The 14795-nt window shown below is 40.8% G+C and overlaps 5 protein-coding genes across 5 annotated transcripts in view; 4 read left to right on the forward strand and 1 right to left on the reverse strand.

Annotated features, from left to right (window-relative positions):
- The window catches only part of psmd3 (proteasome 26S subunit, non-ATPase 3), a 66987-nt gene that overhangs the window by 13583 nt on the left and 38609 nt on the right, over nucleotides 1–14795 (forward strand). The gene's annotated exons all lie outside the window — the stretch shown is intronic.
- Nucleotides 2213–2834, reverse strand: LOC139911117 (histone H3). The gene has a single exon (XM_071898617.2). The coding sequence runs from the start codon at nucleotides 2832–2834 to the stop codon at nucleotides 2424–2426; it is 411 nt and encodes a 136-aa protein (XP_071754718.1). The 3' UTR covers nucleotides 2213–2423.
- Nucleotides 3000–3407, forward strand: LOC144537829 (histone H2A-like). The gene has a single exon (XM_071898606.2). The coding sequence runs from the start codon at nucleotides 3000–3002 to the stop codon at nucleotides 3381–3383; it is 384 nt and encodes a 127-aa protein (XP_071754707.2). The 3' UTR covers nucleotides 3384–3407.
- LOC139911118 (histone H4) lies at nucleotides 8422–8802 on the forward strand. The gene has a single exon (XM_071898618.2). The coding sequence runs from the start codon at nucleotides 8430–8432 to the stop codon at nucleotides 8739–8741; it is 312 nt and encodes a 103-aa protein (XP_071754719.1). The 5' UTR covers nucleotides 8422–8429; the 3' UTR covers nucleotides 8742–8802.
- Nucleotides 10758–11513, forward strand: LOC144539507 (histone H2B 1/2-like). Its single transcript, XM_078284823.1, has one exon. It carries the CDS (start codon nucleotides 10764–10766, stop codon nucleotides 11139–11141), a length of 378 nt encoding a protein of 125 aa, XP_078140949.1. The 5' UTR covers nucleotides 10758–10763; the 3' UTR covers nucleotides 11142–11513.

Here is a 14795-nt window from a genome sequence, read left to right on the forward strand (position 1 = left end):
TAGGAACACATTTAACACACCAGAGTTTCACACTTACAAGATGTCATTGGGAGTTAAATCCAGTGCCAATAGGTTCTTAAATGTCTTGTCTTCTGTGGGAGTTTATATAAGCAAATGCAGCAAGCACTGTTTGAGAATGTGGAGGTTAGAAACATCCCAGCTCATATCAGTAAAAAGTAGTGGTACATACAATATATACTGCAGTTTATCAAAGACCACCCCAGAAAATGCTGACAAGTTGAACATTACCCTGTACAGGACAAATAATGTAATGGCAATACAATAATAATCATTTTTGCGTTGTTGACATTGTGTTATTTTCATACAAAGACTCCAGTTCACTTTGCACAGATACCAAAACTACTGTTATTTATTAATTCTGTTATTTTAAAGTAAATAATGAATTCACACAGAAAAAAAACAAAAACATAGATGAATAACTCAATATTTTGAAAATATAAATGATGGAGCTTCCTCTCAAAGTATCTCAATGTATTTGGTCAAACTGACTGAGGAAAAAGCATCTAGTTGGCTAATACACACTCTGAGACATTCCTCAGACTATAGGCTGCATGCAGGCACAACCTCATTTAAAGAAAGAAACGAAGAGTTTTAAAATAATTCTACAAAGAATTGCATTTTTTTTATGGTGTACTTGCAGATATAATGATGGACTTTTCTTCGTAGTAGTAGTAGTAGTGGTAGTGGTAGTGGTAGTGGTATTACTATTTAAATTGAGCCTGGTTTGTTGGAGTTAAAGTCAAATGTTTACGCCCATCCACTGCCCTGGCCTCCACTCCTTTATTTTCCACCAAGCTATTTCAATGTCAAACTTGTAGATTACTTTTTGTACTTTTTGTAACTATAGCCACACATTTCACACAAGATCAGGCTGGTGTAGAATATCCAGAAACTTTGCTCTTCATCAGTCTAGGTGGGGTTCAGTGTCTTGCCCAAAGTGCACTTCAGTGTGACACGTGGGGATCAAACCTGGGACCTTCCAGTTACTGACCACTAGGCCATCCTGCCACCCCGTGTCTGCTCAGCAGCAAATGAGATGTCTGGAAACAAAACAAATGATAGGACACCATTAGGCAAAGGTGCTCATCCAAAATGGCACACGGGATAGTTATATCGGATCCTGTGTAAAATGACTGGATCTTATCGGTCATATGCCTCACTTCCTTTGCGCTCTCTTCACTGAATATTAGAATAGAATAGAATAGAATAGATGTTTACTGTCCTCAAAGAGGAAATTTGTTTCCACAGACAGTACAGGTGAAACACAGATACACTGAAAACACCAACACAAGAAACATACATTTACAGCATAACATACAACACATCAGGCATACGGTTAGAGGTAGTTGGAGGTGAGTCAGGAGTTTTCAGGAGGATGTTCTTATTGGAGACAGAGAGGAGTGAGTAGAAACAGATTAGGCCATATAGCAGGATGGGCTAGGAGTAGTATAGGTGGCAGGGTTGTACATGGAGTGTTTTCAGTTTACATTGTATCTGGAAGTTGTACAGGAGAATATCAGCGTAACTGTTTGTGATCTGAAACTTAGCAGAAGTCGGGTCACACAGAATGACCCTAAGCACAGAAGTAAATCTCCAACAGAAGGGCCTTAAACTGATGAAAATGTACACTTTGGGATGGCCAAGTCACAGTCCTGACCTGAAGCTTATTGAAATGCAAAATACCTCTTACCTGTTGTGCAGGTCTTGTTAGCAGCTACAGGAAATGTTTGGTTGTTGTTGTAAGAAGAATCTAAAGGTTCACATACTTTTTACATCTAAGACAGTGAATGCTTAAACAATATCTTCAATAAAAATATGAAAAAGAAAATACAATTGTTTGTATGCGGTCAGATTTGGTTTATCCATTATTATGGCTTAGATGAAGATCAGACCACATTTTATGAGCAATCAATGCAAGAATCCAGGTAATAAAACACAAGTGAAATACATAGTAGGCTACAAATAAGATAGTATACTATAATAGTAGCTTATAAAATATTGTATATAATTTTGAATGCAAAATGTGTTAAGATTCACAAAACACATGTCACAACTGTCCATCCATAGCACACCATTCTAGTAAAGTAAGGAAAGATTTGAAGAAATGTATGTGAGTAATTATTTGTATCACTGCAGTCTCAACAATTAAGGTGCTGTAATACCAGCAATAACTTCAGAGACCCCTAATAAAACAAAACAAAGTGTCAAACAAGTCAGATTGAACCAATCCCAATCATTTCCAGTTGGTGGTAACAGAAAGTAGAAGAAACTTCACTAACATAATAATTAAGATTCATGACTGTAATTGTAATACAGTAGCAGAACAATTTTAACTCTTTGGTAGTGAGGATTGAGCTGGCTCTTAAAAGAGCCGTTTTGGGTTGGTGTCTGCAGCAGAAGGTTTAAGCTCGCTCTCCGCGGATGCGGCGGGCCAGCTGGATGTCCTTGGGCATGATGGTGACCCTCTTGGCGTGGATGGCGCACAGGTTGGTGTCCTCAAACAGGCCGACCAGGTAAGCCTCGCTGGCCTCCTGAAGAGCCATGACAGCGGAGCTCTGGAAGCGCAGGTCGGTCTTGAAATCCTGAGCGATTTCTCGGACCAGGCGCTGGAAGGGCAGCTTGCGGATCAGCAGCTCGGTGGATTTCTGGTAGCGACGGATCTCTCTCAGCGCCACGGTACCGGGCCGGTAACGGTGAGGCTTCTTCACGCCGCCGGTGGCCGGGGCGCTCTTACGGGCAGCCTTGGTGGCGAGCTGCTTCCTGGGGGCTTTGCCTCCGGTAGATTTGCGAGCGGTCTGCTTGGTTCTTGCCATTGCTTTTCCTAAAATTCAAACTCAGCCGCCCGCTGCTTCTCTGCCCGCAGCCTCTTTTCTGATTGGACGGACATGAACCGCCCCGTCCGCTCCGAGGACATATAATCCAGGGTTTCTGTTGTGCTTCACATTTTCTTTGAGTTGTAACTCTAGAAAAACTTCATAATGAGTGGCAGAGGCAAAACTGGCGGAAAGGCTCGCGCCAAGGCAAAGACCCGCTCGTCTCGTGCCGGGCTCCAGTTCCCGGTCGGCCGTGTCCACAGGCTGCTGCGCAAAGGCAACTATGCCCAGCGTGTCGGTGCCGGCGCCCCCGTCTACCTGGCGGCTGTTCTCGAGTACCTGACCGCTGAGATCCTGGAGTTGGCCGGAAACGCCGCCCGCGACAACAAGAAGACCCGGATCATCCCCCGTCACCTGCAGCTGGCCGTCCGCAACGACGAGGAGCTCAACAAGCTGCTGGGCGGAGTCACCATCGCTCAGGGCGGCGTGCTGCCCAACATCCAGGCGGTGCTGCTGCCCAAGAAGACCGAGAAGCCTGCCAAGAAGTAAACATCACACACCAGCTGCTCTCCTTACAACACAAAGGCTCTTTTAAGAGCCAAACAATCATCTCTGCAAAAGTGCAACTTTCTGTTATTATACAAAACTACTAGATGGTAACTTACCTACAATTTGTAGGCCAAAACCTTTTGCCTACATTTATTATAATCTCTTTACTTCACGATTTTGACTGTCAATCTAGTTACGTAGGCTACCTAGTTGATAATGTAGCCTAAAAATGTGAACCCTCAATTACTAAATACATGGCTAATATGGTCTAAATTCCTGTACATGCTGTTAAAAAGTAAGATGGCCTACTTAAACCATAAAGAACAAAGGATAGTGTTTTCTGATATTAAATGTGTTGATCACGGACAATGTAGAGCCAAATTTAAAAGGCAATGGAGAGTGGCATGAGATCACTGTTGTTTTGTCATCTTGCTGCCAAATTGACATCATACATTCAGTGTTTTTAAATCTCAATGAAGTTCATCTTCAAACCTTTGGTATCTGATAAACAACGTGCTTTAGTGCCACAAGTTACGTTTCCAGGTCGTTGCAGCAGCAAAAGTAATAGAATTCAGCAGGAAAAAAGAGACTGAATATAATCACAGAGCTGAATATAACTGTAATCAATAAAAACAAACAAAATAAATGGTAGCCATATAAACAATCGTGAGGTTATCTAAACATGCTGCTGACAATGTCTGGTGATTTCATCATGCAAAAGAAGTCATGCTTGTTGTAGCCTATTCATGTAGGGGAGACCGGGGCAGTTGTCACATAGCCAAGTCTGCTGTGTTTGTGCACTATGTTGCATTTCCTATACTATAGCCTAATAACATGAAAACCGTAGTATTGTACTGAAAACAACATGTCAGAACTCCCACCACGCACCACACACATGCAGACCTTGTGAAGTGGTTTAGTTTTTTGTTCAACCAAACTGAATGGGCGAGATGCGTGATCTAAGAGACTTTGACCACGGTCTGACTGTTGGTGCCAGATGGTACCAGCATCTCAAACAGCTGTCCTCCTGCTATCTTCACGCACTGCAGTTCATAGAGAATGGTGCAGTAAACCAAAAACATCCAGTGAGTGAAAACACCTTTTTAATGAGAGAGGTCAGAGAACAGGCAGACTCAAATAACACCTCTTTACAACACTGGTGTGCAGAAGGGCATCTCTCAACACACAACTTGTTGGCCCTTATATGATAAATGTTGCTATAGCAACAGATGACCAGCCAGTAGAGTGTATATAACTATACATATACAATATGTGTGTGTGTGTGTGTGTGTGTGTGTGTGTGTGTGATCTTTGCCTGATCTTTATACAAAGTAGTTATTATATCCCCGAAATGAGTTTCGGGGATATTATGGACTCAATCCACCGCCGCCGCGTCCAATTTTCTAACTTTTATTTTGAAGGCAACTTGCCTAACCGGAAATAAGGTTGCTGGTAGCTTCTGCTAACTTTCCACATATATATGAGAGTGGGGGGAAGGACTGCAGAGTTTGGCACCGCCCAGCTAAGCGCGCTCTTTCCTTCCTCTTTTAGGTCCGCAAAGCAGGTTTATATAATGAATCTTTCTGAGCAGAGAAGACCATGATTCGATCCTCCCAGACCCAGCCTCTCTCTCAGCTCCACCCCGGCCAGAAAACCTCCAGACCCCTGGTGCAATGTACCGATCTCCAAAATTACCTTAAGAGTCTGTGCCAGGAAAAAAAACAATACGAAGCCATCTGGAAATGCCTCGAGAAACATCTTCAGTAAATAGCCTTTCTAAATATGAACAACAATATGGACCAATTAAATATTTTACATATCAATATAAGGGGAATTAGATCAAACAAAGAAGAGCTCCTCCACATCCTACAGGAAAAGGATGTTCATGCAGCTTCTATAAATGAAACGTTTCTTTCCCCACACATAGACTTCTCCCTACCAGGCTATGATATTCTAAGAAGAGACAGGCCTCAGGGGAAAGGTGGAGGAGTTGCCCTGCTCATAAAAAGATCAATTACATACAACGAAACCATCATCTCAGTAAGCCCAGAACAAGCCCAAAGTAACGAATTCATAACTGCAAGACTTAAGCTCTGTCCTAACTCCAGCATACTCCTGATGTCAATTTACTGTCCTCCTGGTGTAATTCCTTCCCCCCATCTTTTCCAAGAGATTCTTCTCCAAGAGAAGAAAGCAATCATAATGGGAGACTTCAATGCCAAACATTCAGCTTTCAATAATAAAAGCACAAATCAGTCGGGTACTATACTGAATACTATAATCGAGCAGACTGATCTAGTTCTTCTTAACAATGATGAGCCAACACATTATTCCACTACGCACAACTCGGTGGATATTTTAGATCTTTGCCTCTGCACCCCAGAATTAGCCGGAAGAGTAACTATGTTTTCTGTCTGCGGTGACATCGGCAGCGATCATCTACCAATACTCACTTCACTCAGTTTTGAAGTCCAGTCTGCTAAAAGACAAACAAGATATGATTACAAATCAGCAAACTGGCAAGCATTCAAGCTCTCTACTGCCAACCAGAGTGCCCACCTTCCTCCATGTGATCCAGAACCTTCTGCCATCGACCAAAGATCTATCTTGCTCGGACAGATACTCCTCACAGCCAGGGAAAGTTCAGTGAGCCTTAGAGGAGATCCTAAAGGCCCAAAGAACCTCCCCCTTTCTCTGATGCGGCTTATTAAAATAAAAAGAAGACTAAGAAGAGAATTTATGAAAACAAGGTCTCCGGAGATCAAACAAAAAGTCAACCAACTACAAACACAAATACGGAAAGCAATCAGAAAGGAACGAGAAAAAACATGGAACAGGTTCTATACGGACTTAAACAATGACCCAAATCCCAAAACATTTTGGCAGAAAATCAATCAGCTTAATGGAAAGAAAAATAACTCAAGAATTACAGTTTTAAGACATAATGGCCAAATGGTCGAGGATGAAAAAGAAAAAGCATATGTTTTTAAAGAGCACCTGCAAAATGTACATTCATGTCCAGATGACCCCCTGTTCGATCCAGAGTGGAAGGAAATAGTAGAGCGCCAGGTATGTCTGCCTACCCATCTACCCCTAGGAAATATAGAAATCAATCATCCTCTAATCAAAGTGGTCACGATAACTGAACTCCAGCAGCATTTCAAGAAGCTTAAAGTGAAAGCCCCTGGGGAAGATACAGTGGACAATCGGCTTATCAAAGAAGCATCAGCAGAGTTTCTGACCATACTTGCAGACCTTTATACCCTCTGCCTCCATGTAGGTTATTTCCCAAAGCCCTGGAAATCAGCCTTGGTGTCTATGGTTCCCAAACCACACAAAGATCCCCACCTGCCTGTCAATTACAGGCCTATTAGCCTCCTGAGTAACCTTGGCAAACTTCTGGAAAGAGTGCTGGCTGACAGGCTCCAAAGCCACTTTGATGCCATAGGAGTTTTGGGGGTCCACCAGGCAGGATTCAGAAAGGCAAGAAGTACAACTGACAATATCCTAAGGCTGGCAGAAGACGTCCAGCGGAGTTTTAATAAGAAAGAGGTAACGGTTGCCGTATTCTTTGATATTGAAAAGGCATTCGATAAAATGTGGCACGAAGGACTCATATACAGGCTGCTGGACTGTAATCTACAACTCCCGCAACAAATGGTGGTGCTTTTAAATAGTTTTTTAACCCAGAGAGAGATTGCAGTTAGAGTGGGAGCATCAACCTCCAGCAGATTTACCCCAGAAGCTGGGGTGCCCCAAGGCTCAGCTCTCAGTCCCCTGCTGTTTTTAATGTATATAAGTGACATCTACTACCCACCCAGAGGAGAGGGACAAGTCTCCCAATTCGCTGATGACCTTTGTTACTGGGCCTCATCAAAAAATGCTCAATATGCTGGAAAAAAATTACAGAGATGCATCACTGAGATGGAAGCCTGGGCAAATATGTGGAGGGTAAAATTAAACCCCACAAAAACGCAATGTGTGCTATTCTCTAAACACCCACGCAAAAATAAGCAGACAGATCTCAAACTATATGGAGAAACTCTGCAGGCCACCCCCACTGCAAAATTTTTAGGTGTGACTTTTCAACAGAACATGCAATGGACGGCACACATAGCTGCAATAGAGAAAGAAGCGAGAAGGAGACTTAATCATCTGAAAGTGCTCTGCAGAAAACAAGGAGGAGCGAATCCTGAAACCGCTGTGCGGGTCTATCAGTCTTACATCAGACCACTGTTCGAATATGCAGTGCCTGCCTGGTGCAATGTAGGGAGAGCACAACTCACAAAACTTCAGGTTATCCAAAATCTCGCCATTAAAATGTGCTACAGACTACCCAAATATACAAACAATAAATACACCCACCAACTCTCTGGCCTGATGACATTACATGAAAGAATTGCCGTTTTGGGAAAAAAATATCTTCACAGAGCTGAAACCAACCCATCACTGCAACCGGCCATAGAGGAGGAAAAAACTGACCCACCCAGATACCTCTGCAGCACTCCCCTGTCTGTCTTACTGAAATATTGATACAGGAACTTGATACAACCACCACATATATTTTAAAGGACAAAGACTTTATGGTTTATATTCTTCTTATACCTCTTTAATAGTGGGGCAATCCTGCAGTGTTGCATTTATTGTTCATAGCTCTTTTATTTCTCCTTTTTATCACTTTTGATAGGCTACTAATGACACTTTTATTCGTTTTATCCATTTTTATTTTCTTGATATTAAGAAAGTAGCCTAGTTAAAGGAAAAAGAGAAAGAAAAAGAAAAAAAAAAAGGAAAAAAAAAGAAAAAAAAAAAGAAAAGAGAAAAAAAAAAATATGATGAAAGAATCCCATGGTGAGTAAGGTGAGCGGACTGATGGTGAACTTGAAAACCTCCTTTTCCCACTCCTTCCCTCCGGACCCACTTCAATTGGAAAACAGGGACTGAAGAGGACTGCCAGTCCTGAGCTGTCCCTACAAGAACCATTCGATTCAGCAGCTCAGCTTCTGCATCAGTTTGTTCTACTTTTGAACTAAACGAATCAGCACGATGAGCGGAAGAGGCAAAGGCGGAAAGGGACTCGGTAAAGGAGGCGCCAAGCGCCACCGTAAAGTCCTCCGTGATAACATCCAGGGAATCACCAAGCCCGCTATCCGCCGTCTGGCTCGCCGCGGCGGGGTGAAGCGCATCTCCGGTCTCATCTACGAGGAGACCCGCGGTGTGTTGAAGGTCTTCCTGGAGAACGTCATCCGTGATGCCGTCACCTACACCGAGCACGCCAAGAGGAAGACCGTCACCGCCATGGATGTGGTCTATGCTCTGAAGAGGCAGGGCCGCACTCTGTACGGCTTCGGAGGTTAACTTCATTTACCGTCAACTAAACCACAAAGGCTCTTTTAAGAGCCGCCCACACTTTCCAAGCAAAGAGAAGTTCTTCCTTATGTGTTTACCCGTGTAAACTGTTAAATGCATAAGCCTATACGTTACTTTTCCACTGACCAGATTATGTTAATACTGTAATTTATATATTTACTCACCGTTCCTACACATGGAGTTTAAATGTGCAAAACATAATCTCAGATCGGTATGACTTTCTATGAATCCCACTTCAACAATGTGAACGCATTCTTGTTGAAATTGCGTATCATTTTACATTTAATGTTTTCAAATTTACTACTCTACCGTTTTTTATTTTATTTCTTGCATGTTCTCATTGAACAACTTGCTTAATTAACAAGAACTAGGCACGTTTTTCCTTGAAAGGTGAGTGTCCCATAACATTAATCAACCGAACACCTAATTATAGGAAATAAAATTATATGTATCTGATTGTAGCCTTTGTTTTTGTTAATGAATCATCTCGTGAGAAAAAGATGAAAAACGTTATTGTCTTGGTTAATTTGCATTTGAGTGTTAAATTTTCCTAACAATAAAGTTTACTACAAAGTCTAGAGCCCTATCTGCAGGTGAATGTCTTTCTAAACTAATAATCATGTAGTGTGTGACATAATAGGATTTTAGTTCATCCCAAACCTTGATTAGTGTACTATATTACATGAAATAGAAAAGGTGGGAAACCATATAATGCACAAAAAAACAGATTTATTTGCTAGAAATAGTGCTGAAAAAAATGAACACAATTAGGCTTGGTGGGGCAGCTGCTCATTTGCAACGCGTCTCAAACTTGGCGCTCTTCCTCAGGCAGCATCGACAAAGGCAGCTACTATAATATATTCATAAAACTAAATGTGACGTAGGGATTCAAATTGGTTAGTGAAGAAAGTAGCCTACAATTCTTCTCAACAGTTAGTTGGATAAATATTGTGGAGAATCTCTTGTCTTGTTGGGAGGCAGAACATCTAAGCTTTTTTATTTTCTTTATTACCACATCTAACCCTAACCCATTAACATTCAGAGACTATCATGAATTGACGGTCAATTTTCTGGGAATAGATTATATCTGATATGACAATGCTAATATGATAGGCTACAATAGATTTGTAAGTGACATTTAACTCTGAATCCAGCCACCTGAATCTAAATCTCGCTGTAATCTGTTTTTAAAGATGATCAATTAATGCATTTGATTTCTAGTAGTAGTAGTAGCGGGTCTGCTCCTGGATCTATGTTGTTATTGAAAATTATATTGCTGTGTGCACACATGCAAGAGTAACATTTTAATAGGCTGACACCTCAATGTAGCTTATAAAGAAATTGTCTACTTTAAAGTGACCCCCCCTAATAGAATAAGTAAAAACATATTTAATATCATACTGTTGTGTCTTTGAAGTTGGTATGAATGGATGGGGGTTGGGGGAGTGGAGCCCGCACGCGGTTGCCAGTTACAGGAAGTCTTTGTGTGGAGTTGAATGATTAGAGACATAGAAATAAAATAGATAGACTGGTACATTCCTGGTGCATCATGGTAATCTCTGGCACAAGACAACTCTTGGCAGCCTTTGATCTTTCATCACGTTGTCATGAAAATGTCCAGTGTTTCATTTCTGTACAATGTGCGAAATTCAGATTGAAGGTTCATTATTGAATTGGGCTGTTTGTCAAAATGATGCCTTCACTATGGCAAAACAAACATCTTCTGAATTTATTGCACCAGCGCTGCGTTTAAAACGCGTTTACGTCGCACTGTTTAGTACCAGCCAAACATCAGCACGCTCACATTAATTTGAATTTAAATGAGAATATCTTTTCTATCCATTGTAGTTCTGTGGGAGAATTTCTCGTGCAGCCGCTTCACGATCACGCGCCGAAACTCGACCAATCGCAGGCGGGGAACCGCACAGTGCTATTTGCATAACTGCCTATAAAAACAGTCGTTCTGATACGAAGACATCATTCGTTGCTGTAAAGTATCGACAACTCATCATGCCTGAACCAGCGAAGCCAGCGCCCAAGAAAGGCTCCAAGAAAGCCGTGACCAAGACCGCCGCCGGCAAGGGAGGCAAGAAGCGCAGAAAGACCAGGAAGGAGAGCTACGCCATCTACGTGTACAAGGTGCTCAAGCAGGTCCATCCCGACACCGGCATCTCCTCCAAGGCCATGGGCATCATGAACTCCTTCGTCAACGACATCTTCGAGCGCATCGCCGGTGAGGCGTCTCGTCTGGCTCACTACAACAAGCGCTCCACCATCACTTCCAGGGAGATCCAGACCGCCGTAAGGCTCCTGCTTCCCGGTGAGCTGGCCAAGCACGCCGTGTCCGAGGGCACCAAGGCCGTCACCAAGTACACCAGCTCCAAGTAACCAGCTGCCTGCTGTCAACATCAACCCAACGGCTCTTTTAAGAGCCACACACTTCCTCTGGAAGGGCAGAGTCTCATGCACTTAAATGTTTTATGACTGTACTAAAATATTTCTTAAGCTTTGTAATTACTTTAATATCACTGTCATTCTGCACACTAGCACAAACCTGTGTTCAATGTCACTTGCACCATCAGCTTAATTGTCATAAAGGGAATTTAATGATACTTTAAGGACTTACAATACATTTTTATTTTCTTTGACCATTTCAGTTTAATACTTCTAAATGAGTTTTTTTTTTTTTTTTTCTCCCATCATTCCATAGAGGAAAAATACAGCCTATAATAAAACCTTTCTTGTAGTAGGGTCTGTCATCCCCAGATAAATAAATTGGTAGGATGTCTCATTTCACTAGGATCACAGTATTAGGAAATCCTAATGTTAAAGTTCTTCTCAGCATTAGCAGTATACATAGAAAAAGTAATATGGAATAAAACAGGCCTACCATGGCACTCACCAATGGTCAAAGTGAAGATGTATACCTAGTTACCTTTTTATCTCATTGTCCATGTCATTGCCATATTTCATGCTCTGTTCTCCTGGTTAGGCTATCAGGCCTGTTATGGCTAACAACATGCCATTTTGTTAGCCATAACATAATTTTCTTGTGCTTTCTTTTGTTTCATTGTGTTATGTTTCATTTGTACATTGTAATCCACCATTTAGTCTTGTGATTGATGGTTGATTAGATTTAGACAGGCTTTTGTGATGGTCTATAAAAAAATAAAAAATGACATGACTTGACAGAGACACAGCTCTCGCTCCAACTAATATTTTGCACTTACATTTAGCTACAATTATTGCTCTTCTACAGTAGCCCAATTTACAATAAGTGCATTATATAGTGCTCTGTATAAATATTCCTGTCTTCCTAGAATTATGTATGTCAGACTTGGTAGGTAATCAAATTACAAACCTATTTTTTTATTTTTTTATTTTTTTTCACTTTCAACAAATGAGCAAACTCTGTAAGCATTTTCTTTACCAACATTTGTATTCACCATTCCTTCCATCCTTAGTTACAGTCAAAGCCATTATTTTAAAGTTAGGTGAATAGGCTAGCCTACATAAAAAAGAGATACTGAAATATATGGGCAAACTGGTGAGATCAATATGTTGCTCTCAAATTATGTAATGCACACACTATCTATTTTTGTCCAAAACAAAATAAGATTGGGGTCAATCACTGTAGATAAAGACCCAGAACTACAGTACAGTGTGTTAGTATGCGGTCAACTAATGCTAAAACACTAAGAACACTGAGACTAATGGGCTGAGGTCACCATAACATGTTAATGGTCTGAGGCGTTATATACAGACATCCTTACTCGTCCACGTTGTTTATCTGTGAATGGTACAGGCGAAAAATGATTAAATAACACTTTATACATTTATTGCTGATTATAAAAATGGGAAAATAAGGGAAACATGGATCATGTACGCTTTTAAGATCAACAAAACAATAAAGAAGCACTTGCAAACATCACAAATCATTAAGTCTAAACCCAAATAAAAGTTAATGGTCTGAGGCCATCATAACATGTTAGCTTGCTGCCTTGCATTACTTAGGTAGCAACATGCTAAATTTGCTAGTTAAGCCATGCTATTAGCATATAGTCGCCTGTGGAACTAGCTAATGCTAAATATAATACAATGTTAGCAAGAAAGGTTTATAAGTTTAACGTTACCTTAGAAGCATTGAGATTCAAATTTGCAGAAATTTGAGAATTGGCTGCAGTCTGGTTTGAGTCTGCCAGCAGCAGATTGATGATGTCACATTTCTAACGTGAATTTGATTGGATAAAGGATATGACAGCCCGGGGACAGGATGTGTGTCATTCATTGAACATACCCCTTTCTGCCCATAAAACATGAAACTGCAGCAAAACAGAACCAACAAAAGTTTTTTTTGTGATTTTTTTGGTTAATATACTCTTATAATATCAACTTTTTGGTTCAGATTGTATTGCATCTTTGTAATATTGAGCAGTTTGCCTTTTCACAAGCATAACCCGAGGCCACCCGGAAAAACTACAGTTTGCACTGTAGTTAGCACTACTGGTCACTGTATTTTTATTTTTTATTTTTTTAAACAAATCTTTTGTCAGATTTGAGTCATCATAATGGGAGGCAGGAGAATTTCAGAAAATATTGCATTTCAACCCAACTCAGTGGCGCCCCCTATCGGTAACCACACACCAATGAAAGTGCAGCTCAATAGCTTTGTAGAGAAGTTGACCCCATGTCTGTAGCCCCTTGTGTTGCTGCATAATAAGCCTTCAAAAGTGGCCCGGGGTCAGAGTTCAAAGGGCAATATTGCAGTACAGGAACCACCCGTGTTCTTCATATTGACATATGTTACTCTCCAGGTCAAGGCCTTTCCAAATATGTCTTCAATTTTGTCCTACGGAAAAGTTTAATTTTGACCTCTGTCCTGCAGGCTCTTTCAGACGTAGTTTCTGAGACCCTTTGACACTCCAGCCTGGATAAAATCAAGTCTTCTTTTTTTGCTTATTAAAATCCTTCAAGGGTTTTTCCCTAATCACAGTCATGCTTTTGGGATTTGGGCTAGTGTAGGCCTAATTTTACCTACCAAATACATCCGGATTGTTGTCACAGCAAAAATCATATTGGAACATTGCTGTTTTTGAAGCACCTTAGCCCCGCCCCCAAACCTCCTGCATGGTCAGGATTATAGTATGTTGTAGCCTCAATATCCCTCTGTTTACAGATGAAGTTTCCTACAAGAAGCTTCCTTGTGTTTTTTACTTCTACTTTCTTATTTTTCTCCATGTTTATTGTATGCACCTACATACCAAGGCAAATTCCTTGTATTGTGAAAACCTACTTGGTAATAAACCTGATTCTGATTTTACATATATCTCTGAAGATGACCCTGTTATGAGCTTGTAGGTGGCAGTCTCCACAGCTGATTTGTGGCTTATCCTTGGGTGTCCATGGGATGATGAGTTGATAATCAGATGGATATGGTCATGACATTTACTATGCATGGCCTCAGATCAGTGAGCTTCTTAAAATAATATCCCAACTTGGGTTGTTGTTATTGGATCTAGCTGTAAATAGCCTACATAATGTGCAAAATAGACAATGAAATTGAGGTTTAGTAATAATTTATTCTGAGTGGACAATCACTGACAGGTTGAAGAGTTTGCCCAACATGTAATTATGCAGTGTGATATATAAGCAGGAAAGAGAACAAATGAAAGGAAAATTCAGAAAGGCGGGAACTCTTTGGCAAGCAGTTTTAACATAAAATGGTTCCGCTTGACTATCCATAATTACATTAGATATTATCTACACAAGCAATTTGACTAGTCATACTAATGTGACCAGTCAGAATGGTAATTCAAGATATCTGCAATTACAATCTGACTAGTAATAATTAAATTAAAGATATCTTTTACATTTTGAGTTGACTAGTCAAAATATCTTTTAAGATATCTATAATGATGTCACAGATATCTTCAATTGACTCGTCACACATACCAAATGATGCAGAGATATATGTAATTCTGTTTTGACTAGTCAAAATGATATTTTCAGACTCAGTTAGAATTATGACTAGTCAAATCTGTT

The sequence above is a fragment of the Centroberyx gerrardi genome, chromosome 7, assembly GCF_048128805.1.
Source record: "Centroberyx gerrardi isolate f3 chromosome 7, fCenGer3.hap1.cur.20231027, whole genome shotgun sequence".
NCBI lineage: Eukaryota > Metazoa > Chordata > Actinopteri > Beryciformes > Berycidae > Centroberyx > Centroberyx gerrardi.

What these genes read in the sequence shown, in the direction of transcription:
- LOC139911117 (XM_071898617.2), bottom strand. Translation starts at nt 2,834, where the DNA reads ATGGCAAGAACCAAGCAGACCGCTCGCAAATCTACCGGAGGCAAAGCC.
- LOC144537829 (XM_071898606.2), top strand. Translation starts at nt 3,000, where the DNA reads ATGAGTGGCAGAGGCAAAACTGGCGGAAAGGCTCGCGCCAAGGCAAAG.
- LOC139911118 (XM_071898618.2), top strand. Translation starts at nt 8,430, where the DNA reads ATGAGCGGAAGAGGCAAAGGCGGAAAGGGACTCGGTAAAGGAGGCGCC.
- LOC144539507 (XM_078284823.1), top strand. Translation starts at nt 10,764, where the DNA reads ATGCCTGAACCAGCGAAGCCAGCGCCCAAGAAAGGCTCCAAGAAAGCC.